The 23,752-nt window shown below is 36.1% G+C and overlaps 2 protein-coding genes across 5 annotated transcripts in view; one reads left to right on the top strand and one right to left on the bottom strand.

Annotated features, from left to right (window-relative positions):
- LOC125653315 (protein NEDD1-like) overlaps positions 1-23,752 on the bottom strand; it is an 82,624-nt gene that overhangs the window by 24,783 nt on the left and 34,089 nt on the right. For 2 of the 4 annotated variants that reach the window (XM_056144801.1, XM_048882736.2), the window contains 2 exons: positions 5,680-5,742; positions 457-543 (listed from right to left, as the gene is read on the bottom strand). In XM_056144801.1, coding sequence (XP_056000776.1) covers positions 457-543; positions 5,680-5,742 — 150 coding nt within the window. The remainder of the gene's footprint in view (positions 1-456; positions 544-5,679; positions 5,743-23,752) is intronic. The other 2 variants (XM_048882735.2, XM_056144802.1) reach the window with 1 other exon arrangement.
- LOC130048270 (uncharacterized) lies at positions 18,651-23,132 on the top strand. Its single transcript, XM_056144803.1, has 2 exons — positions 18,651-21,209; positions 22,674-23,132. Exons 1-2 carry the CDS (start codon positions 20,942-20,944, stop codon positions 22,949-22,951), a joined length of 546 nt encoding a protein of 181 aa, XP_056000778.1. The 5' UTR covers positions 18,651-20,941; the 3' UTR covers positions 22,952-23,132.

Below are 23,752 nucleotides of genomic sequence, written 5' to 3'. Positions count from 1 at the left end.
AGTGCTTCATAAAAACCTATGCCAACATGAAGCATTGTAGTTCATATATACCTTCAAAAATGAAAATTCATTTTTTATATTTACATGTACATTCTATTTTTATTTAAGCTGGAATTCTCAGTTGTTAAAATAGACGTACTATATTTGCCAATAAGATTCATAGTTACGCAAATTGTTAATGTCAAATGCATTGCATTCATGAAAAAATGACATTTCATTACAATTGGTAAAGACATTAAATACACAACATTGGAAATGTAAATATGTGATGACAGGGATGAATACACTTGGAGATTCTGAAAAAATATATAAGATTGAGGCCCTTATTATTTTTTTTACATAATGAATCGCTGGTTCCTATGGTATAATATAAATAACATACAACTATGGATATTAATGGGAATGTTAAACAAGCCAACAGTTTCTCATGAATGGAGTATTGTACAGAAGACGTACCGCTCTGATTCGGTGAGTTGACGTTCTTGTAGGAGTACAGGTTCATTTTCTCTGTCACTGTGGGACTGGAGGTAGGCTGTGCTGTCTCTGTACAAGTACAGTCATTTATCATTTTAATGAGAAGATACAAAAAGTGTTAGTATGTAACAATGAATAACAAAGAATCAGTAAATCAGTCAAGAAAATCTCACCACAGAACACATTAACTATAAATACCCAAGAAAATCTCACCACAGAACACATTAACTATAAATACCCAAGAAAACCTCACCACAGAACACATTAACTATAAATACCCAAGATACAGACTATTCTGCATTCCATAGTACAAGATACTCTGAATCTCATCATCTATAAAATTTGTTCTATAAGCTGGACCAGAGAAAAATTAAACTGAAAATTTTATTGAAATAAAGAAGGAAAAAACAAACCAGTGGGTAGATTTTATTTTTAACAAGAGGCCTTGGGTCTTAACAGTCACTGTGACACCTGAGTATGCACATTTTTTACTCTTTAGAAATCATTGCATTACCTGTGTGCTTACTTCTCCCTTTTTATAGTTTGTATTAGATGATAGATATATTGGTATAACTATCATACACATTTGATTATCTAGAATTCTTTTATAAGCAAGCAAGTTTTATCACATCACAGTGAAATGCAATTGTCTAATTGAGTTCTACAAGGGCAAATTATTTTTTTTTCAGTTTTCAAAGAGGACTCATTGCTCATTATAATCATGAAAACACTTTGCCTGCTTGATGTCAAGGAGTAAAGATTTTCTAAAATATATTGCATTTTCAACATACAGGTTGACTCTCAAATCTCTTGAACTTTCGAAATTTGGGTCCCATAAACCATATTTCATTGTTTTTCACTCTCAATCGCTCAAAGTGGTTGCAGCATATACACACCATCTATCAAGCGTATAATTATTTACGCTTGGACCTTACCTCAATAATGCTAAATGCCGGGGTAAAGGGACTGGTTCATTTTTTAATTAAAATATTTTTTGTTTTTTATGGTAAACATTAAAAATATAACTCATTTAATGTTGGCAGTCAAAGTTTTGACCTTCTGAATGCAAGAATAAGAGCAATATTTTAGCCTTATATCTGTGTTATGTAAACAAAGACTCGAGTCTTTTTATGTATACAAACAAGTGAAATATTGATTTTGTAAATAAAGCATCTTAATTATGCATAGTCACAAATTTTAACTTTTAAATGGCATATTTTACCCCAAAAATGCTTGAAATCTGAAAGATATAATATACTTAGATTGATATCCATTTCTTTTGAAAATTTTGTAAACAATAACATACCAAAATCTTTGTTTACAAGCAAATAATAAACTCTCTAAAATGAGCTTCTGTAATAATGTATAACCTTAATTTTTATGTGAACTCTTTTAAACACATTAGACAGTACATTTTGATCATTAAAAGTGAAAAAGAAAATTTGGGGGAAAATCGTGAATCAGTCCCTTTAAATAGCTTGGTCGTGTAAATAAAGTGTTTATATTATTTGATTACAGGTAAATAGTTAGTCCATAGAGTATTGATTTGAAATTTATTTGTTGAGAAAAATTAAGATTAAATATCGGCATTCATGTAAAAGCTTTCCTTGTGTTTTTTTTGTGTATGTGTACAATATTGAACTTTAGGCAAAATCTTAATTTCTGTTATTTCATAAAACACTATATAATGAACACTTCTTTGAAAGTTCTCATACCCAACCCTTTGTGGAATTCTTACACACTATCGTCCACACATTGTGGGTACAAATGCTTATCACTGCCTTCATATATTGCCTTAAGGCCGATTATCAGACATGCAACCACCAAATCTGCAGGTACACACAATATTAGTAAGTTTATTAGTATTTAATAATAAATTAGCTCAAACAAAAATAGATAATCACCATTTTTCTTTGATAAAAATATCACTCGTGCAGTGGAGGAAATAGAAAATAATTTCAAATTTAATTTAATGGCCTAATTCAAACAAATATTATTCTTGATATGGTCAGTTTAATGTATACCAACGGCTGATAAAAACAAAATTTACACTTTCGTTACTTTTATCCATATTTACATAGCTAGTCTATGATATATGTATACATCTTGTACCCAACCAAGCATCAACAGAACACTGAACGTACCTCCATCACAGAAGAGCTGATATCTAGAAAGTTTTGTATTAGAGCAGGGATCAAGGTATTTGATGGTGGGAGATGCTTTATGCTTATATGACATTTATGCATTCTGAATCCCGAGTTAAATGGGAATTTCATATCACTTATGACCAAGAGACAGATCTCCTATATCAGAGTCCAGTTTGTATTTCATACCATGGTAGTCTGTTAGAAAAGTTTGGTGATTTCAGATGAAAAGGGTAATCAATTCAGGCCCAGAAAACATTTCCCTATAATAAAACCCAGTTCATCTTGGTTCTAAAAATCTGTAAGAATCAGTCTTAGTCTATGGCTATAAGTGTGTAAATTTTGTTGACTCCTGATGAAAAGGAAAATTATTCCAGGCCCACCCAATTTCAGTATGACCCCCCCCCCCCCTCTCTCTCTCTCTACTTTATTGGAGGGGTATTAAAACTATACCAATTGAATCACAATACAACTATGAGCTTAGGCCTAAAACTGACCCAATTAAAGGTATTGAAGGAAAACCACCAACATCCCCTCACCCTCCTCCCTGTTGAGATGACAAGAATGCCTATTAAGCACATTGGATGCCAATTAAGTGTTTAGTAAATAAATTACCAATCAGAACAAATCACTCAAAAATCGGGTAAAGTGTTTCATGGCCAGAACACTGCTTAAAGAAAGTCAAATGAAACAAGAATTAAACTTGTTCTTTAATTCTTCAACACTGTGGATTATTTAACAAAAGTAACTACTATTCACATTAATTCCATTCTAAGACTTCCAAAATGAAATTTCTCACTTTTATTTATTAATCAATGATTATATACATTTAGATTACTTCGGAGAATAGCACTCATAACTTTAAAATTGCACAAATGAGTCCTGAACATTGATTCCATTAAATTTAGTACTTACGTAACTTCAGAAATCTACAGAACACAGCTACATTTTAACTGGAAGCATAGCAGAATTCTATTTCCAAAGATTTTAACAAAATTGGCCAAGAGGAAAAAGAAAATATTACTGTAAATTCCTTATTTCATGTGAGTATCTAATATCAAAATGACATGTAGACGGCGAATTGCGAGAACTTTAATTCACAACTGAACTGTTAAATAACATGTATTTCAGCAATAGAAAAATAAAAGCAAATAATTTCATTGCATGAGTGGTGCTTATTACTAGATTACATGATAATAAATCAATTCCTTGAGGAATCTACAATATTCAAAAGATAATGGATTTCGCATTATGAATGATGACTGATGGGCATGGATTGCAATGACCTGTCTCCTCAACAACTTTACAGAGAAACAGCCCTGAGGTCTACAACTGAAATACAGATTACCGTACTGTAAAAATACTCATTTCTGTGAGAGTCTAAGAATGACAATAATAATAGAAAAACAATAACCCTTCAACCACACAAGAGGCCCAAAGGCCTTATCGGTCACCTGAGTACTAGTGAATTTAAGTATCACTACTTCCAAGGGCTATACAATCTAGAAAAAAAATTCCTGTTCTGAATATCTAAGCTAAATTCTAAATGTTCAGCAACAGTATAAAACAAGATGTTTTCTTAAAACTTCACTGCCCTCAAAAGTGCATACACTGATAAAAGGTTTTACATAACATAATAGGTGTAATAACAATAAAACATCAAAAGATACGACTAATTTGGACCATCCTAGTCATAACCCTGGGTTGTGAAATTCACAATTTTTTGTACATCCTTTTCCGCTATTCCTAAGTATGCATTTAGAGTTTTAATAGTATCAGCAAATTTACTCACATATACTATATACTAAGTTTGGCCCCACCCTGGGGTCAGAACTGCTACTCTGGGGATCATCAAGTTAACAATTTGGTAAAAAGACTACCTGCTCTTTTTAAATATCCATTTAGTCTTAATTTAGTATCAATAACAACAACAACAAAGAAGATGTTATTTAAGTGTTTTACACAGATACTATATAGTAAGATTGGCCCCGCCCTGGGGTCAGAACCCCTACCCTGGGGATCATGAAATTTACAATTTTTGGTAGAGGCCTTCCTGCTCTACATCACTATGCATTTAGTTTTTCTCAAATGTGCGGTTCTTCAGAAGAAGATTTTTGAAAATTGGTAAATTTTGAGGAGTTTTTGCCCCGCCCCTAAGGCCCCAGGGGGTGAAGGAATCCTGAAATTTACAATTTATGACCCCCTTGATCTAAAGATGCTTCATACCATATTTGAAAAGAATTGGAATGATAGTTATCAAGATGAAGTTATAAATGTCTATTGTTCACACATTTAATAACTGACCATTTTGGCCCCACCCTGATACCAAAACACCTACCCCTAGGATCATCAAATTTACAATTTTGGTAAAGGACTACCTGTTCTTTCTAAAAATCTATTTAGTTTCAATTTAGTATCAATAGCACTAAAGAAGATGTTATTTAAGTGTTTTACACATAAGCACTATAAACCATGCAAGTTTGGCCCCACCCTGGGGTCAAAACCTCTACCCTGGGATCATGAAATTTACAATTTTGATAGAAGCCTTCCTGCTCTACATCGCTACGCATTTAGTTTTTCTTACACATGTGTGCAGCTTTTGATAGGAAGATTTTTGAAAATCTGATTTTAGGCAGTTTTGGCCACACCCTTAGGGCCCCACGGGTGCTGGAGTCCTGAAATTTACAATTTATGTCCCTTTATCACAAAGATGCTTCATAACAAATTTGAAAAGAATTGGACTGGTAGTTATCAAGAAGAGTGTTCAAAATGGTCAATTGTTAACACACGTCGCACGATGACGGACGACAACCAATTGCAATAGGTCACCTGAGTAAACTCAGGTGACCTAAAAATGCTGACTTTTACTTTTTTCCTCACCATTAAAGTTTGACCTCACTAAAATAAGCAATTTTTACAGTACATATTTATCTGCATATCAAACATTTATAAAAAAGCATTTGAAGCACCAGTAAAACAGTGAATTGTGAGATGACACTTCCAGGTTAATACGACACACAGTTAATTAATGTTATCAGTTAGCAACACCATTCTAACCTACCGTCACCAGAACTATCAAATTCAAGATACTCTAAAAATGTGGACATTGGCCATGATTCTACATCTGGAATAGTTAAGATACAGGATTATTGGTAGGAAATGTTGGGGGAGAAAGAAAGAAAATGTCATGAAACAAAATGTTTTCTTTTGTTCTTACAGATATTCTGTTTTTTATATTCATATTCCATTTTTAATACACATTTACACTAAAGTTTCTCAAATAGAATCAGAACTGTCCTCAAATGTACTGTTTATAATATAGTGCTAATGTTGAGTGTATTTCAAGAAAGGATTTTAAAACTTTCTCTTATATATATCCAGAGGAAAAATCCGAGTGTGGCCTCAAAGTGATTGCAGTGGCCATTATGCAAGTGTAAGTGATGAAACCATGTCTACAGTCGAGGTGAAAACTCATACATTTTACAGCTTCTTTCTGTGGTAACACTATGAAATAGGTAATGCATCTATATTTCACTGGATCAAACAATTAGACCGTTGCTCCACTATGCTGTCTGGCAAAATAATAAACTTCCGCAGAAAGGAAAGTAAGACTAAACAAAACATCGTAATTGTTTATGTTTCATTACACAAACATATTTTTAAGAAATCCCAATTTGCTTCAGCAATAAATTTACTAATTTGAGATGAATATGTTCATGTATGTGTCTGTTTTATTTACCACAGATTAAAATATGTGTCAAATATCATGTCATTTTGGATGATGGGCAGGGCTTCCATATGCATAATTCTCATCTAATATGTTGTACGGAGTCACCGTTGAGATGAGCGAAGCCCATTGACATCTTACAAAACGACTTATAGACATTTTATCCGCCTCTTCATTTAACACGGGAAATATATCGCGGTGGATGTAAACAGTTACATTGTGACGTCATATTAGCTGCAATGTTTTTTTCTTCTTCTCTCAAACCAAGCAAAAACAAAACGTTTGAAGCTATGAGAAAGCTTGTCTGGAATTTAAAAAGGTTTATGATACTTTCTAAATAATCTAATTATTTTAATTACGGGTTTGTCAATGAATTATACCGCAGTGACGGCGACATTTTTCCAGAAGCATTATGGGTAATACTCATCTTTTTTCAGCTGATGAAGAGCAAATCATGTGACTCATATGTGTAATCATTGGAGCGAGCTCGTCGCGTCGCAAAGCGAGCTTCGCTCGCTACGAATGAAAATTACCATAAAATATTACTATTTCCAATTATATTTATAATCATAGGGATATATAAATCAGTAATAATGTAAATATCAGTAATAACTGTCTGGGTTTTTAATTTTGGTGTTTATACAAATTACCACGTGATCAAATTGATTATTACATGTAGCATCACAAAACCAAAGACCTAAAACAAACACTCCATCAAATCTAACTATCATTTGGTCATTTCAGGCTTTTATGTTTTGCACAGGAGATAAGACTTATTGGATTTTTACATGTTTTATGGATTTGTCGCATGTGATAGTGCTGTGTCAAAAAAATTGTTCTACCAAACATTTTGTCCAATCAGATTCTGAGTTTTATCAAGAACTATTTTTAGCCTATCAGTGTGTGACAATTTCATTTCTTAGCGAACAGTGAATAATAACTCCATTAAGCATTAAATGGCTTTGACCCAAAGTCATATTTTATTTAATGCCAAGGCATTTTATTTTTCTTGTGCCATTTAAATAAAACATGCACCGAAATGCTGATGGCATGCTCAGATCAACCAGTGAATATTGAAATGCTGATGGACTGGCTCAGATCAACCAGTGAATATGGTGCACCACATCAATTTTATTGCCATTCAATCAGCAATTCATGTTTGTAAATGTATTCCTGAAAAAAAAATCACCTAATATTTTTGTTCCCAGTTATGAATTTTCCGTATCAACAAATAAAATATGATGTTTGATAGATAATACTGTGTTGTTATTCTGCTTTTGGCATTAACGATTAACCATAGTGTTAAATACAGTATATATATTTTATTTAATTCTGATGAAAATGCAAAAGCAAATACATTATTTGTATTGTATTTGTTTTAAAATGTCAAACTACATGTACAAACCAGATCAGCACGAAATATCATACTTAAACAAGAGGCCCATGGGCCACATTTCTCACCTGTGTCACCTTGGCCCTGCCATTGTTCAGCTGAAACAGTTGTGATTTTTAAAAGAGTTTTTCGATCAATCTTTATTTATAACTGAACTGAGGGTTTTTAAAGGTAAAACCCCTGTTTATAAGATATCTATACTTAACTGCATCGAACATTTTGCAATATGTCATGGACTCCTACTATGCCCGAATAATTTTTAGAACGAGTTATCTTCCCTTAACCCACTTTTTATTACCCAACATCCGGGCACCTCAGTTTATGCGAGGGAAAAACTAAAATACACCCCTTAAACTCTAAAAGTGGGGAGGTGGGTAGGGAATATGCAGGTAAGTATAGATATCTTATAAACAGGGGTTTTACCTATAAAAACCCTCAGTTTATTTCAGTATCTATACCTGCATCGAACATTTTGCAACAAACAGAATTTGTACCAATAGGAGGAGGGATTAGAGTAAATCAAAAAATCTTCTCACTCTTACTATTTCTTTTTCTTTGCCCACTTCATTGTCTTCAAATTAGAAGATCTGGCAAAGTTTTCCTCTCTCCAAGATACATCTTTCAAATAGAATGAGGTGAAGGTATTCTCAGAGGCCCAGTGAGCTGCTTGAAGAATCTCTTTCACTGAGGCTCCATTAAACAGGGCCCAAGATGATTGATTGATTAAATATTGTTTAACGTCCCTTTCGAGAATCTTTCACTCATATGGAGACATCATCACTGCCAGTGAAGGGATGCAAAATTTAGGCCTATGCGCGGAGCTTACAGCTTTTGAGCAGGGAGGGATCTTTATCGTGCCACACCTGCTGTGGCACAGGGCCTCAGTTTTTGTGGTCTCATCCGAAGGACCGCCCCATTTAGTCACCTCTTATGACAAGCAAGGGGTACTGAGGACCTATTCTAACCTGGATCCCCATGGGACAGGGCCCAAGATGATGCCAAGCGCCTGGTATCATAAGCTCTAACTTCCTTCAATTTCAGTTCAGGTGAATTTTCAAAGACATGTTTAATGAGAGAAACAATCCATCTAGAAAGAGAGCCTTAAGCTGTGGGTCTACGTACATTTTTTGATATGTAAGAAAAAGTGCATCATTTTAATTTCTAAAATCCTTTGTACTTTTTCTGTACATCTTTAGACATCTGCATGGACACAGCAACAGATCATCTGGCTCTGTTGCGAACCTGTCAAATCTAGGAATAAATATGGGATTCCATACTTTACCAAGTCGCTGACTCTTGGCTAAAAACTGTAGATTAGGAAGAAGTTGAATTCCTGAAGGTTCTTCTCTAAAATTTGATTCCTTGACTGACAAAGCATGTATTTCACTTACCTGAGCTGCAGATGCTAAAGCTACCAGAAATACAGTTTTCCAAGTCAAATATTTGATATCTATGGACTCAATGGGCTCAAAAGGGTGTTAAGTCAGAGCCCATAACACAGTTGGCAAATCCCAATTAGGTAACAATGGCTTAACTGAAGGATTTGAATTGAAAATCCCTTTAATGAAGTCAGTCAAGCTCTTTTCAGAACTTACTGTAGTCTTGCTCCAGCCCCTCTAAACTGTGGCAATAGCTGTCCTATAACCAGAGATGGTGGATGCTCTGCATCCTTTTGTCTCGTGCAAATATATCAGAAAATTTGCCATGTCCTCTATAGGGGCAGAATGTGGACTGTTCACTACACCAGCTTCATAGACTCTTTTGGTTGATGCTCTTTTGCTCTTATCCATGTAGCTTTGAGCTTTTGAAGAAAAATTTTTCTTAGTCAGCTTTATGCTGGATATTTTCCAAGCTACTAGCCTTAGACTCTCTGGGTCTGGATGAACAGCTTGACCTCTTTTCTGTGTTAACAGACTTGACATTATTGGTAATTTTCTTGGATGGTCTATGAGGAGTTCCAGGAGCAACGGATACCATGACTGGGGTGGTGCATGTGGATCTATCAATATCATTGAGCAGGGCTCCTGGGTTACTTTCTTGAGAACTAAGTGGAGCAGAACTGGAGGGGGGAATGCATATGCATACATCCCTGTCCAACTTACACTCAGTGCATCTGTTGCAAAGGCTCCCTCCATTGGAAAAGGGGAGCAATATACCTGAAGCTTCCTGTTCTCCCAGGTTACAAAGAGATCTATATTCAGGGAAACAAAAGCCTGAAAAATGCATTTAACTATATCTTGATTCAGGCTCCACTCTGTGAGTCAAATGTTTGATCGACCCCTGGACAGATCGTCTACAAGAATGTTCCTCTTTCCTGGAATGTGGGTTGCACTGAGTACAATACTGTGACTCCTTGCCCATTGAAAAATCTCACATGTTAACAAAGTAGCATTGATCTGGTACCGCCTTCCTTGTTGATGTACAAGACAACCGTTGAATTGTCACATCTGAAAAGGACTCATTTGCCTTTGACTTGGGGTAAAATCTGCACTAGGGCCAATTGCACAGCCTTCATTTCTAGCCAGTTTATGTGATGGCTCTGTTGGGAAATATTCAATTTCTCTGCCACTTGAAGGGTGTCTAAATGAGCACCCCGTCTCATTTCTGAAGCATCTGTCCAAAGTACCTCTGGCTCTTCCTGGTAAAGAAGAATTCCTTTGAATACATTAATCCTGTTGGTCCACCATTCTAAATGAATGACCAATGTCTGATCGATAGGAATCATGGCCAACAAACTGTCTCTGTGTGGTTGCCATAAAGACAGTAAATAAAACTGGATAGGCCGCATATGCAAGCGGGCCAATGGAATTAAATCTATACATGCTGTCATTCATCACAGGAGCCTGAGAAATTTGTGTTGCACTCTGCATCTGGGCAATTTCTTTTGAAAGATTCTGAAACCTTTCTTCTGAAGGGAATACTGCTCCTTCTGTCAGATTGAAGTAAGCCCCCAAGTAATCTACCTCCTGACTTGGAGTTAATTGGGACTTTTGCCCAATTCACCAACAAGTCCAAACTGTGAAGCAGGTTCAGTATAAATCCCCTTTGCTGTATCAGCATGTGACGGTGTTGGCTCTTGATTAGCCAGTTGTCTAGGTACATGAATATGTGAAACTGACGTGACCTCAGAAAACTGGCCTATTACTGCCATTATCTTGGTGAAAACCCTTGGAGCTACTGCCAGTCCGAATGGCATTACTCTGAACTGATAATGCTTTCCTTGAAAGCAAAACAGTACGTACTGTCTGTGTTGTTGACAGATTGGTACATGGAAGTATGCATCTTTTAGGTCTGGGGTCATCACCCAGTCTCCTTTCTTTACAGCCTGTTTGATTGTTCTGAAAGTCTCCATCTTGAAGTGTGGAACATTTAAGTGTACATTTAGATTTCTCAAATTGGACAAAGCCCTCCGCCCTTCTTTGGAACTAAAAAGAATGTGTTGTAGAAACCGCTCTTTTTTCTAATAAATCTCTTATTTCTACGGATATACATGCATATATTTTTCTGTAATGAACTGAATGCAGTTTCTCTTATGCCGCTTTTTGCCGGCCTGGAAGTAAACTGAAGACGAAGTCCTTCCTGGACTATGTTCACAACCCATTGATCGGAAGTTATCTTCTTCCAATTCTCTATGAATCCCGACAGTCTGCCTCCGACTGGCGGAATCTGTGCTTCTATTTGGCCTACTGTTTTCTCGGGCGAAACCCCGATTTAGGGTTTTCCAGCTTTTCAAAGCTTTGTTTACCCTGCAGTCTGTATCGAAAGGAAGAACTATCCTTTGACTTGTCCTGTCTATCATAACCATCAACATTCCTCTCTTTAGGAATTGAGTATGCTGTCTTATCTGAAGCTTTTGACCCTCTAGAGTCATCAACTTTGCTTTTCAAGTCTTTTCGCTTCAAATCCCTGAGATGCTGAGTTTCCTTCACATCTCGCAAGTTATCTGCACTGCTATGTAAAACCTCACAAAACTTTCCCCCAAACAATTTAGGACCAATTGCAGACTGGCGCAGCAATTTATTCTCAGTTGCTTTATTTTTAAAAGCCTTGTCTTTCAGATAAAGACTTCTAGCAGTAACAGAGTTAAGCACAACTCTGGAAGTCACATCGGTCATAGAGTGAAACAGCTGAGATAAAGCTTGGATAGCCTCTTGTCTTTCCTCATCAGAAACTGCTCTGTCTAGAAAAGTTGTAATCAATGAGCCATAGGAAATCTGTCTCAGTAACAGTCTCGAATTCATGTCCATTTTTCTAAACTCATTGTTTGTAGATCTTCAAATGCCTTATTGTTAAACTTATAAGGCATTGCACCTTTCTGGCTTCTAAGTTCAGATGAACACATGATGCCTTCTTCAATGTTTTCATATAACTGTGGTGAGGAACAAAACTTTTTAAAGTGGTCCTCATTCACCAAGTACTTCTGATCATCAGATGATTGAAAACATCTAATTCTACCCCTATCTTGCCATTCTTTGTCAACCTCTTCTAGTATGTGTACAATCGAACCCTCTAAAGGAAGACTGAATTGTCCTGCCTCTTTTGGAGTTAGTAAATGCTCAGCAACATATGACTTGCACTCCAAGTCTCCGCTCTTTTCCTTCATAGGAATACTGAGATCCGATACAACTCTGGAAACAAAAGTTAACCATTCCAATCAACCTTTGACGTACCTGGGTTGGAAAAGTTGACAGACCAGCGTCTGAGCGGTTGTCTGCTTCATCAAATTCACGTGATGATTCAGTGATGCACAATACATCTCTATCATCTTCAGAGTCAACAGATGAATCTGAAATGTTTCTAGAGAGAGGTTGAAACTTGTTAAATCTCTTGCGTTTAGTACTTGACCCATCTTGGTCCAAATCTTTAGGTGCCTCAGCCGGACCTTGCTTAGAGTTAGATAGCAATTCGGCAACTCTCCTGTCTATAATATCCTGCATATTTCCCATCATCCATGGTAGGAAAATGAAATTCATATGCCCTTGCGGCACTTGTCCTCCCATACTGAAGAAAATTGGCCATACCCACTGGAGTTGCAACATTTTGGCTCATTTGTTCATAGGAATGACCTGGCCTAGTACTAGGGCTCTCATGTTCTGAGGACGGAATGGCCATACAATTGTCCGAGATGTCATGGGAATGACTGGACATAGCAGCTTTGTTGCTGGTAACAGTAATCTGTTCTGAGGACAGAACAGTGGGAAACTCTAACATAGGCTCAACATCTAGAACACGAACATGTGTGGTCTTGTCCCGCAAAGACTCCATGGATGTGGCAACTTTCCTACCTTTAAAAGGGCCCACTTGCGTCACCCTTGTTCTTTCCTCACAAGGTCTTGACACTGTCGCAGGCTTGTTTTTTTCTGCTTGTGTTTTTCTATCATACGCGCCACAGCGCCACGTTTTTCCTTAGACCAAATTCTACAGACCTTACAAGGAAGAACTTCTGAGCAAGATCGATGTTGACAACAATCTTCATGCTCATCAATACACTACATCTCCCTGCAGCATCGTTTACATTCCTTATAAGAATCCTCTGCCATGCTTGAACCGCATGGTCGACACGAGGAACAATAATCTTAACTAAAATGGAGAATAAAATCAAATACCGTTAAAAAACGCTCTTAAACTAACAGAACACTCCAGCTCAAGATTTATGCCAAGTAAATAAAAGGTAAATGCACAACAGTAGGTAAAAAGCCTGTAAATTTTCCACCAGAGAAAAATCCGCATGAAAACAAAATGGATGCCTAAACATAAACTGAGGTGCCCGGATTTTGGGTATTGAAGAATGGGTTAAGGGAAGATAATTCACTCTAAAAATTATTCAAGCATAGTAGTAGGAGTCTGTGACATATTGCAAAATGTTCGATGCAGGTAAGTATAGATATTGAAATAAACAGTACAATATACGCCCATACAATATACAGTGAAATTCAACCTGGAAGCATATTGTGCACTCTGAATTGATACAACACACATTCTGAATAGAAAAGCCTTAAAGTGGGCCAGGGTGCACCAATCCATCTGACATGTGAACTGATTATGTATTTCTCTGAGAGTGAGGTTGTGACAAAATGTCGGTGAAATATCTATCTATGATGATAAAAAGTCCAGGAAACCATTTGATCTACTTTTAGCCCTAAAGTAGGTCATGGTGTTTTAAGTTGAGTTGAAATGTTTGAAATGTGAACTGATTACAAATGTCTCTGAGAGGGAGGTTGTGACTAAATTTCAGAGCAATACCTGTGACCATATCAAAAAAAAATCTGGAAAACTGTTTGACCTAATTCTACCCCTAAAGTCATAGTGCGCCAACCCAGCTGAAAAGCTAACTGCACTTGTCTTTCTCTGAGAGGAAGCCTTTGACTAAATATCAGGGCAATATCTGTATCCGTAATGAAAAACAGTCCGGAAAACTGTTTGACCTATTTTTAGCCTAAAAGTAGAGCAAGGATGGACCAATCCAGCTGAAATGCAAACTGAACTTGTATTCCTCCGAGAGGAAGCCTTTGACTAAATATCAGGGCATTATCTGTATCCATAATGAAACAAGAGGCCCATGGGCCACATCGCTCACCTGAGTCACCTTGGCCCATATCTGAAGACTTTCCATATATATTTGCATGTAAAACCTTAGTCCCTATTATGGCCCAAACTACCCTTTGCAAACTTGAATCTACACTATGTCAGAAAGTTTTCATGTAAATGTCAACTTCTTTGGCCCAATGGTTCTTGAGAAGAAGATTTTTAAAGCTTTTTCCTATATTTGTATGTAAAACTTTGACCCCCCCCCCCCCACTTGTGGCCCCATCCTACCCCCCGGGGGCCATGATTTGAACAAACTTGAATCTGTACTATGTCAGAAAGTTTTCTTGTAAATATCAGCTTTTCTGACTCAGTGGTTATTGAGAAAAAGATTTTAACTATATATTTGTATGTAAAACTTTGATCCCCCTTGTGGCCCCATCCTACCCCCGGGGGCCATGATTTGAACAAACTTGAATCTGCACTATGTCAGAAAGTTTTCATGTAAAAATCAGCTTTTCTGACTCAGTGGTTCTTGAGAAGAAGATTTTTCCTATATATTTGTATGTAAAACTTTGATCCCCTATTGTGGCCCCATCCAACCACCGGAGCCCATGATTTGAACAAACTTGAATCTGCATTATGTCAGGAAGCTTTCATGTAAATCTCAGCTTTTCTGGCTTAGTGGTTCTTGAGAAGAAGATTTTTAAAATTTTTCCCTACATATTTGTATGTAAAACTTTGATCCCCCTTTGTGGCCCCATCCTACCCCCCCCCCCCCTCCCCCGGGGGCCATGATTTCAACAAACTTGAATCTGCACTATGTCAGAAAGTTTTCATGTAAAAATCAGCTTTTCTGGCTTAGTGGTTCTTGAGAAGAAGATTTTTAAAGATTTTCCCTATATATTTGTATGTAAAACTTTGATCCCCCCTTGTGGCCCCATCCTACCCCCGGGAGCCATGATTTGAACAAACTTGAATCTGCACTATGTCAGAAAGTTTTCATGTAAAAATCAGCTTTTCTGGCTTAGTGGTTCTTGAGAAGAAGATTTTTAAAGATTTTTCCTATATATTTGTATGTAAAACTTTGATCCTCTATTGTGGCCCCATCCAACCCCAGGGGCACATGATTTGAACAAACTTGAATCTGCATTATGTCAGGAAGCTTTCATGCAAATCTCAGCTTTTCTGGCTTAGTGGTTCTTGAGAAGATTTTTAAAGTTTTTCCCTATATATTTGTATGTAAAACTTTGATCCCCCCTTGTGGCCCCATCCTCAGGGCTTTCAAAAGTAGCCGGTAGCCGGCGGATTTCCGCCGCCTATAGTAACATTAGGTGCCGGCTACTTTAGTGACAAAAATGTATGTGCAATGAAAAAAACTTTAAACATCTTCCAAACTTTAGTTGACTTAGAAATTGCGGCCGTATCAACCAGGATGTAAAAACGTGTTTACTTGCGCTAAATTTAGTTCAGGTAAATACCGGCACCTGATTGGTCGTCTGTTGGTGTAGAAAATAATACGTCAATTGCAATAGTCGGAAAGCCTCGGATTTACCCAAGTCGTGACAACACAGACGAGAAGTTCCGAAAGATAACAATGATGTTGACGGAATGAAGAGAACAAATACCGTGTTCAGTTTCGGCTTTAAAAAGGCCAGAAGTGAAAGTGACACAAGTATAATATCAATCAACAATTTTAAAGCGAAAACAGAATTTAATCAGGAAAGATTTCAGACTTGCTATTCTTTTTAATTTGCAAATGCCCATGTGGTATTAAATAAAAACGAAAGTAGAATTTTTCAGCACAAATCTGTAGCTGTTAACTTGAATTTGTGGAAAAATAAAATTATAGGTCATTTAAATGTTACTTATTAATTTGTAATAAAGATTGTTTGGGTTTTATTTAAAAAAATATTGGGGTGAGCAAAACATGCAAAACATGCAGTTTAGTTCATTTCAACAATACTTTCTGCATGTAGAAACTTTCTTACAAAACAATTCAGTCTTATAAACTTTCAGTACAAATGTAGAAATAAAAGTGAAAGTTTCTGTTCAAGCAAAGACACTTAAAAATTAATTGATACAGCATTGCAAAAAATGATTACATGTAGTTATATCTTGATGCACTTTATTTTTCATTTTGCATCAAAATTAGTACTTTGCAATGTTGAATTTTTTAAGTCTTTGCATGAACAGAAAATTTCACATATGAAACAATAAATTCATGGCAAAAGTAAAAATTTCAGGCAAAAAAATGACAATTTCAAAGCTGCATTTAAGTGACAGGAAACCGCCAGAATGCAGGATTTTGCGTCATTTACCCCAGAGCTTCTGGCCGTAAGGGCGCCGAGCATTGGATCGCCTTCTACTTTTTTCATTTCAGCCTCCTACTTTTAAATTTGTTGAAAGCCCTGCATCCTACCACCGGGGGCCATGATTTGAACAAACTTGAATCTGCAATATGTCAGGAAGCTTTCAGGTAAATTTCAGCTCTTCTGGCCCAGTGGTTCTTGAGAAGAAGATTTTTAAATGACCCCACCCTATTTTTGCATTTTTGTGATTATCTCCCCTTTGAAAGGGACATGGCCCTTCATTTGAACAAACTTGAAAGCCCTTCACCCAAGGATGCTTTTGGCCATGTTTGGTTGAAATTGATGGCCCAGTGGTTCTGGAGAAGAAGTTAAAAATGTGAAAAGTTTAACAGACAGACGGACAGACAGACAGACAGACAGACGACGGACAAAAAGCGATCAGAAAAGCTCACTTGAACCTTCGGTTCAGGTGAGCTAAAAATGAAAGCTGTATAGCTCTATCTAATAGTTCAGGAGATATTAATAGGTAAGATTTTAATTAAAAGTAAGACAAACTTTCAAATCAATGTCACAGGGTTAAGCTTCACAAAATAAAAAGGTCTTGCCATAAAGAACCTATCTACAAAATATGAAAACCACACCTAAAATAGTTCCGAATATATTTAATAGGTTATGTTTTCTTAAAAGTAGTTCAAACTCAGAGTTCTGAAAGTCCAAGGGTCAAACCCCATGATATCAAATGAAAGGTCTTGTCATAAGAAATAAATATACAAAATATGAAAGATCTATCTTCAATAGTTCAGGAGATATTTAATAGGCAAGATATTTATTAACAGTAGGTCAAACTTTCAGGTCTAGGCCACAAGATCTCATAACATTGTATCACATTAAAGGTCTTTTTTGTAAAACATGTATATGATTATAGATTATAGATGTATAGATTAAGCCCTAGCTTAAATAGTTCATAAGATTTTTCCCATAAATCAGCATATAACACTTTGATCCCTCATTGTAGCCACACCTTACCCCCGGGGACCATGGATTGCACAAACTTGGATCTACATGTACTTTGGAACTTTTCTGGCCCAGTGGTTTTTGAGAGCATTTTTATTTAAAGATTTTCCCTATATATTCCAATGTAAAAATTTGATCCCCTATTGTGGCCCCACCCTACCCCTCGGAGCCATGATTTGAACAAAGTTGAATCTGCACTATGTCAGGAAGCTTTCATGTAAATTTGAACTTTTCTGGCCCAGTGGTTCTTAAAGACCCCCCCAAAAAAACCTAGGGTTTCTTCACGGATCACTGAATGTGGGCGGAGCTTATCCATGGTCAATGTTATTTACCTGGAATTTACCTGGCCAAGAGATCAGCTGTTGTGTATATTTTTATGATATACACAGGAAACTTTTCAGGTTATCACACATTATGCTTAGTGTCTTGATTTGTGCAACAACAAAAAATAATAATAAAAATTTCTACCTACATGCATACCACATTTCTATTTCCCGTAAACCTTCAAACTTGGTCATATTTATGTATTGCAGATAACAGGTTTAGCCCATTTCTAAACCTGTGCTTTTTAAAACTTCTAATTAAACTGTTATATATCGTATATAAATAATTTCCTAAATATAATATTACCCGGCGTTTCCGGGCACTTCCTGGTGTCCTGGGAGTTTGCAGTGTCGTGGGTGTAGTAGGTAAAATATCCATGTTTCGAGAGAATAAATAAATCCAAGTAGATCTGTGTACATGTACAACCAAATGAAGAATGATCAAGATACCCCTCAATATGGGCCGTCTGTAGGGTTTCTGTGGCTGTAGTGCTTGTTTAATGGTGGTATCCCAAGCAGAAGCTGACACGAAGTCTACCCCCTCTCCCCCTCCCCTCTCTCTCTTTAGGGTTTCTGTGGACATAGTGTTTGTGTAACGATGGTATCCCAAACAGAAGCTGACACGAAGTCTACACCCCCTCCATTCCCTCTTTAGGGTTTCTGTGGACATAATGTTTGTGTATTGATGGTATCCCAAACAGTAGCTGACACATAGCTAGTCTACCCCCCCCCCCCTTTCTCTCTCCCTTACTCTCAATCATTGACTAAATGAGTAATTATTGTCATACGTATGCAACACTATTGCCATGCCATTTTATTTCATCTATCTTTATTATTGCTACAGTTTTACACATTTCTCTCTATCTCTTTATAAATATAAAACGGTGATCAATTATAAATAGCTCAATAACTCTCTCTCTTTATAAATATAAAGCCATGATAAATTATAAATAGAAATATCTCACTAACTTATTTATGCTTTTTTACTATTGTTTGATTTCTGATTGTGTAATTTATAATCCATGTGGTATCCCACACAGAGGCATTTTTTAAAAGTACTGTAACAGTTTTACACATGGGCAATATAACCATTACATGTTGATGTGCTGCGCCAATAAAGAATTGTTCCTTTTTTAAAATAAATATAAAGTCCTAATAAATCATTAATAGAAAATATTCCAATAACTTATGTTTGTTTGGTTTTTTTTTTATTATTATTGTTTGATTTCTGATTGTTTAATCTATAATACATGTATATAGATGGAGAGAGAAAATACGATGATAAATTGCATTGTGTAGGGGACGTTAGACATTAAAATATTGAGTAATTTATCATATATGCAAATAATGCACGGATTGCCGCTAATTTTTCACGATGCAAGTTGTTTCGGCCTTTTTACAGTTCGGACCTAAGTTCGTTCGGCCTCAAGTTTTTTCGGCCTCTTGTCGTTTCGGCCTTAGATACCTAGTCGTTTCGGCCCAAGTTTAATTAGCGACAAAAGACCCACAATCTGGTGTTGTTTTTTATAATAAACGTTTATGGAATTCATTCTATTGTTGTTATTTGTTGAATGGACGCCGTTCGAGCGCTAAACCTGGGAGTATTAAGTAATTATCAACACAACCGAGAGTAAGATTATGAGACTTTAATGAGGAGAAAATTTTGTCTAAACAAAAAACAAACATAAAATTAGGAGACTTAAATGATGAGAAAATAATTGGAGGTTGTGTTCGAAAAGTCGATTTTGTTTTCCTAAAAACATTCGCCAGTGTGAAGATCATCAGAATGACAGGTAAGTATTTTTTAAATATTCTTTATATTATTCAATGCATGCAGATTATGAATTATATGCATGTACAGTCATAAGCGAGTCATAATTTCATTTGTTCACTATATATTTCATTGCATTGAAAAATATCCCAAAATTTATTTTAAAAAACAACATTGTGAGGTCAATTTAGTTACATTTTTCATGATTTCTATGCAAAATCGGTAAAATTTTCTTTTCCTATGATACTACAAGTCAAAAATTTTAACCTAAAAATACGATATTTTCTTAACAGAGTGCCGTAAAATTTTAATTTAGTATTTGACATGTTATTTCACCGCAACACTACCGATAAAATCACTTTGAAACCTTGTGAAGAAACTACAAACGGTTCTGTATTTTATGATGTTATATCCATAAGAAGGAGCTACGAGTAACACTACACTAAGCTTTTTCAAAAAGGCATTTTTCAATGAAATATATATAGTGAAAAAATTAAATTATAACTCACTTATGGCCAGGTAAGCTTAATTAAGGTTCTTTCAATGATAAAACAAAATTAAATTAAATGACAGTATGACATAAGATCTTATACCTGTGAAATTATCAAATTAACACATTTTAATTAATATCGGTAGCTAAGAAGTTGTGTGTGTGTGTGTGTGTGTTTGATACAGTCACAGATTATACATGTTAGAATCTAAAATATATGAAGCATTTTAAGAATCATGCATATTGTTATATATGTTTTCAAAAAATCTTATTTTCTTAAGGATTTCTGTGCCAAATGTTTATGTTCTATTAGCTTAGATAGATTTTAAGTAAAGGGGAAAGGTGCACCCCTAATGAAATAATGGTTAAATATTCCCTTTTTTCCCCTTTTTTCCTTCTTCATGCAAATGTATATCATACAGTTTGTGAAAGGGATGAGAGAATCATCCATTATTAGATAATAAAGTTCTACAATTATACATTTATTTCTGTTACAGGTGTTCCGGAAGATAAGGGATCTTTTGACTGATGTATCTGTGGAAGGTTTCGTTATGGACTTTGAACGAGGTATAATTTTTATCATAGTATAAAGATTTTTGTGAATTTTTTTTTTCTAGAAACAAATTACTAACTGGGAACATAAATTATAATAATTATTGCTTACACGACTCATAAATAATTATATTTTCAGCCACATGGACTGCTGTCCAAGAGGTGTTCCCCAGAGCATGCATCCAAGGCTGCTCCTTCCACTGGGGACAGGCAGTGATGAGGAAGGTGGCTAACCTTGGTCTGAAGACGACTTATGAGGAGCGACAGGCCGTTCACCGCCTTATCAAAAAGCTGCTTGCTTTACCATATCTACCATCTGGCCATATTCAGGGAGCATTTGACAACCTTAGACAGCTTGCCAACACACCAGCATTAAGGGAGCTCTTCCAGTATGTGCAGGACACATGGCTAGACAGCGATGTATGGGGGATACGCCAGTGGTCGGTTTTCTGGCTCACTGTCCGTACCAACAATGATGTCGAAGGTATATATAGTATATTTTTAATAATAATAGATATAAGAAAGAAATATTACCCTTTGAACATCTACAATTCAGATGATGATATATCAAAGGAAAACCATTGTAAAGAACTATGCAACCCTGTCAATGTAGTTCATGCTAGAAGGTTGTGTGGATTTTTACATGAATGTTTTGAATTGCGCACCAAAAGTAGAGTGCTATAACTACATTTAATTTATGTAATATGCAATACTAAATTGCATACATACAGTCTAATATCACAGGTACATGTCAGATATATACTTGTATTTACATATATGTAAATGAACTGTTAGTATTTAGTTTATTGTCATTATATATCTCATATTGTGTTACATGATTGTATGCCAACATGCTTGGTGAATCAATAAATAAATTGAAAATTAATTCAAATAATTGTTTATAACTGAAAAATTTTCTTGTATAACTATAAATATTTTGGTGATATTTGTTTAGTAATATTCTTAGGGCTATTCCAGAAATGAATACATGGGGGGGTCGGGAGGCACCTTTTGTATATACCAAGCACCCATAAAAAAAAATAAAAAATTACCCCATGACCCATCAAATTAATAAACTCATTTTACAATGACCCATCTAATAAAAAAAAAAAACTAACCAGACCCACCACAAAAATATTTTTAAAAATGAAAACGGTACAAATCTCGCTAGGTTTTCGGGACAAACATTCTAGTCAATGACGCGGTAATGCCTGTGCGACATTGTATCACAGTAGTTCTGAAGAAACGATGTCACATCAACAATCAAAGGCATCTATGGCGGGAATGTTGGAAAGATTGGGAGTCCAAACGATGCTATTATCATGAAATGGGTATGGATATGTTTTTCCACGAATCGTTCATCTTCTAATGGAGCCCGCGCCCGAAGTCCTCTATTATCACCATCACACCGACTGATAAATATAACGCATCGGTACCCTCGTATAAATCAACTAAGGTTTGCCTATTTTTATTAGAAAACGGAATACCTATTGGTTTCAAAATATTCCCAAAATCGATGCACTGTAAACTGTAATAATCTACAGAACAGAGTTCGCCGCCATCACGTCCAAAGGGACCCTATTAAACACGCCTCTAATTTGAAGAGTGCCGTAATGGAAAGTTATGCGCTGCAAGGAGCGACAACTCGAATAGTTCTGTTACTTTCGATTTCGAAAGCAGCATTTCGAAAGCACGTTTTCAATTTTCCCTCCGACGTTTTGTAACCAACACGACAAGAGCGACAATAAAAATATTCTGAAAACTCAACACCCACGTAGTACAAAATAAAACAATAGAAACTACCCACTACCCATAATAAATATTTTATTAACAATCCCACCACGGACCAATTAAAATCTGAAAAAATACGACCACCCACACAAAAAAATATCATTTGCCGCCCGACCCCCCCATTTGATCATTTCTGGAACAGCCCTTATTCTTTAAGGATGGCATCGCAGGATGATCGGGAGGGCAGGGAAGGCCAAGCTCCAATTTTATGTCTTAGTTCCTCTCCTCATGAAGGAAGCCAATCAGCTCTCCATCATCATGCGGCTGGTGGATGAGCAGCAGCTTACCCGGTACCAAAGAACAACCTACCGCAGGATTCATGGCGCCCTCTTTGAGTTGTGGTCCGAATATGAGGAGAATACCATCACCACCTCGTTGTTTTTGAGGAAAGTTGGACAGATAATAGCCCCTGCAGTTCCAAGGCCAGAGCAGTGATAGTGATATTGCCAGTGTTCATATGTTTTTTAAACAATAAGTAAAGATGTCTTATTTCTCTGTGCTTTGTTACCGTTAGATATGCTATGTTATATGCTGTGCTTTATGTATTTCTTGTGTATGATATGACATGATATATGTATATATCTGTTTGTTTATTGTAGTGCTTGCTTAATCTTACGTGCAGTGCTATGTTCATAACAAATATATGTTTTGACATTTTTGCTTTTAAAATACAAGTTTAAGTAATCTGTAAATGGCTTATTATTTTTATTGATGATGTGGTCTTCCTTGTTTACTGTACAAACTGCAGTAATAAGACTCGAATACTCATATATTAAGATGAGAAATGTACTACAAAGGTAATTTAAAAGTGAGGCCGAAACGACTAGGGCCGAAACAACTTGAGGCCGAAACTACTAAGGACCGAAAAAACCTAGGGCCGAACTGAAAAAAGGCCGAAACGACTAGAAATCATTTTTCATCAGAGAGACTTGCAGAAATTTTGGAGATCATTCTCGTTCGATGTGGAAGACGGCAGTGATCAATTTCCTAGGTGCGAGTCGATGCTATCAAAATTCAGGTATACCGGGCTTTCCTCGAGATCTAAAGACTGCCGGTCATCATTAGCCATGATTGTTATCAAAACATCTTTCTCAGGTAGCTGTAGACCACAGTCTCTGCAAACGTCAATCAACCTAAGCTCTATTGTTAAAAGTTTGATTGACCGGCGGCTTATCATTGATCATGACACAGGTAAAATTTGAGGGCGTTAACTTAAAGTTGGGTCTTTAAGACGAT

Source organism: Ostrea edulis, chromosome 7, assembly GCF_947568905.1.
Source record: "Ostrea edulis chromosome 7, xbOstEdul1.1, whole genome shotgun sequence".
In the NCBI taxonomy this organism is placed as follows: Eukaryota; Metazoa; Mollusca; class Bivalvia; order Ostreida; family Ostreidae; genus Ostrea; species Ostrea edulis.
The sequence above is the reverse complement of the archived record's forward strand: the minus strand, read 5'-3'. Positions and strand labels throughout refer to the sequence as shown.

Bases quoted from the DNA above. Each gene is read 5' to 3' on its own strand.
- LOC130048270 (XM_056144803.1), top strand. From the start codon at position 20,942: ATGAGGAAGGTGGCTAACCTTGGTCTGAAGACGACTTATGAGGAGCGA. The intron at 21,210-22,673 runs GTATATATAGTA...TTATTCTTTAAG, and splicing joins TACCAACAATGATGTCGAAG to GATGGCATCGCAGGATGATC.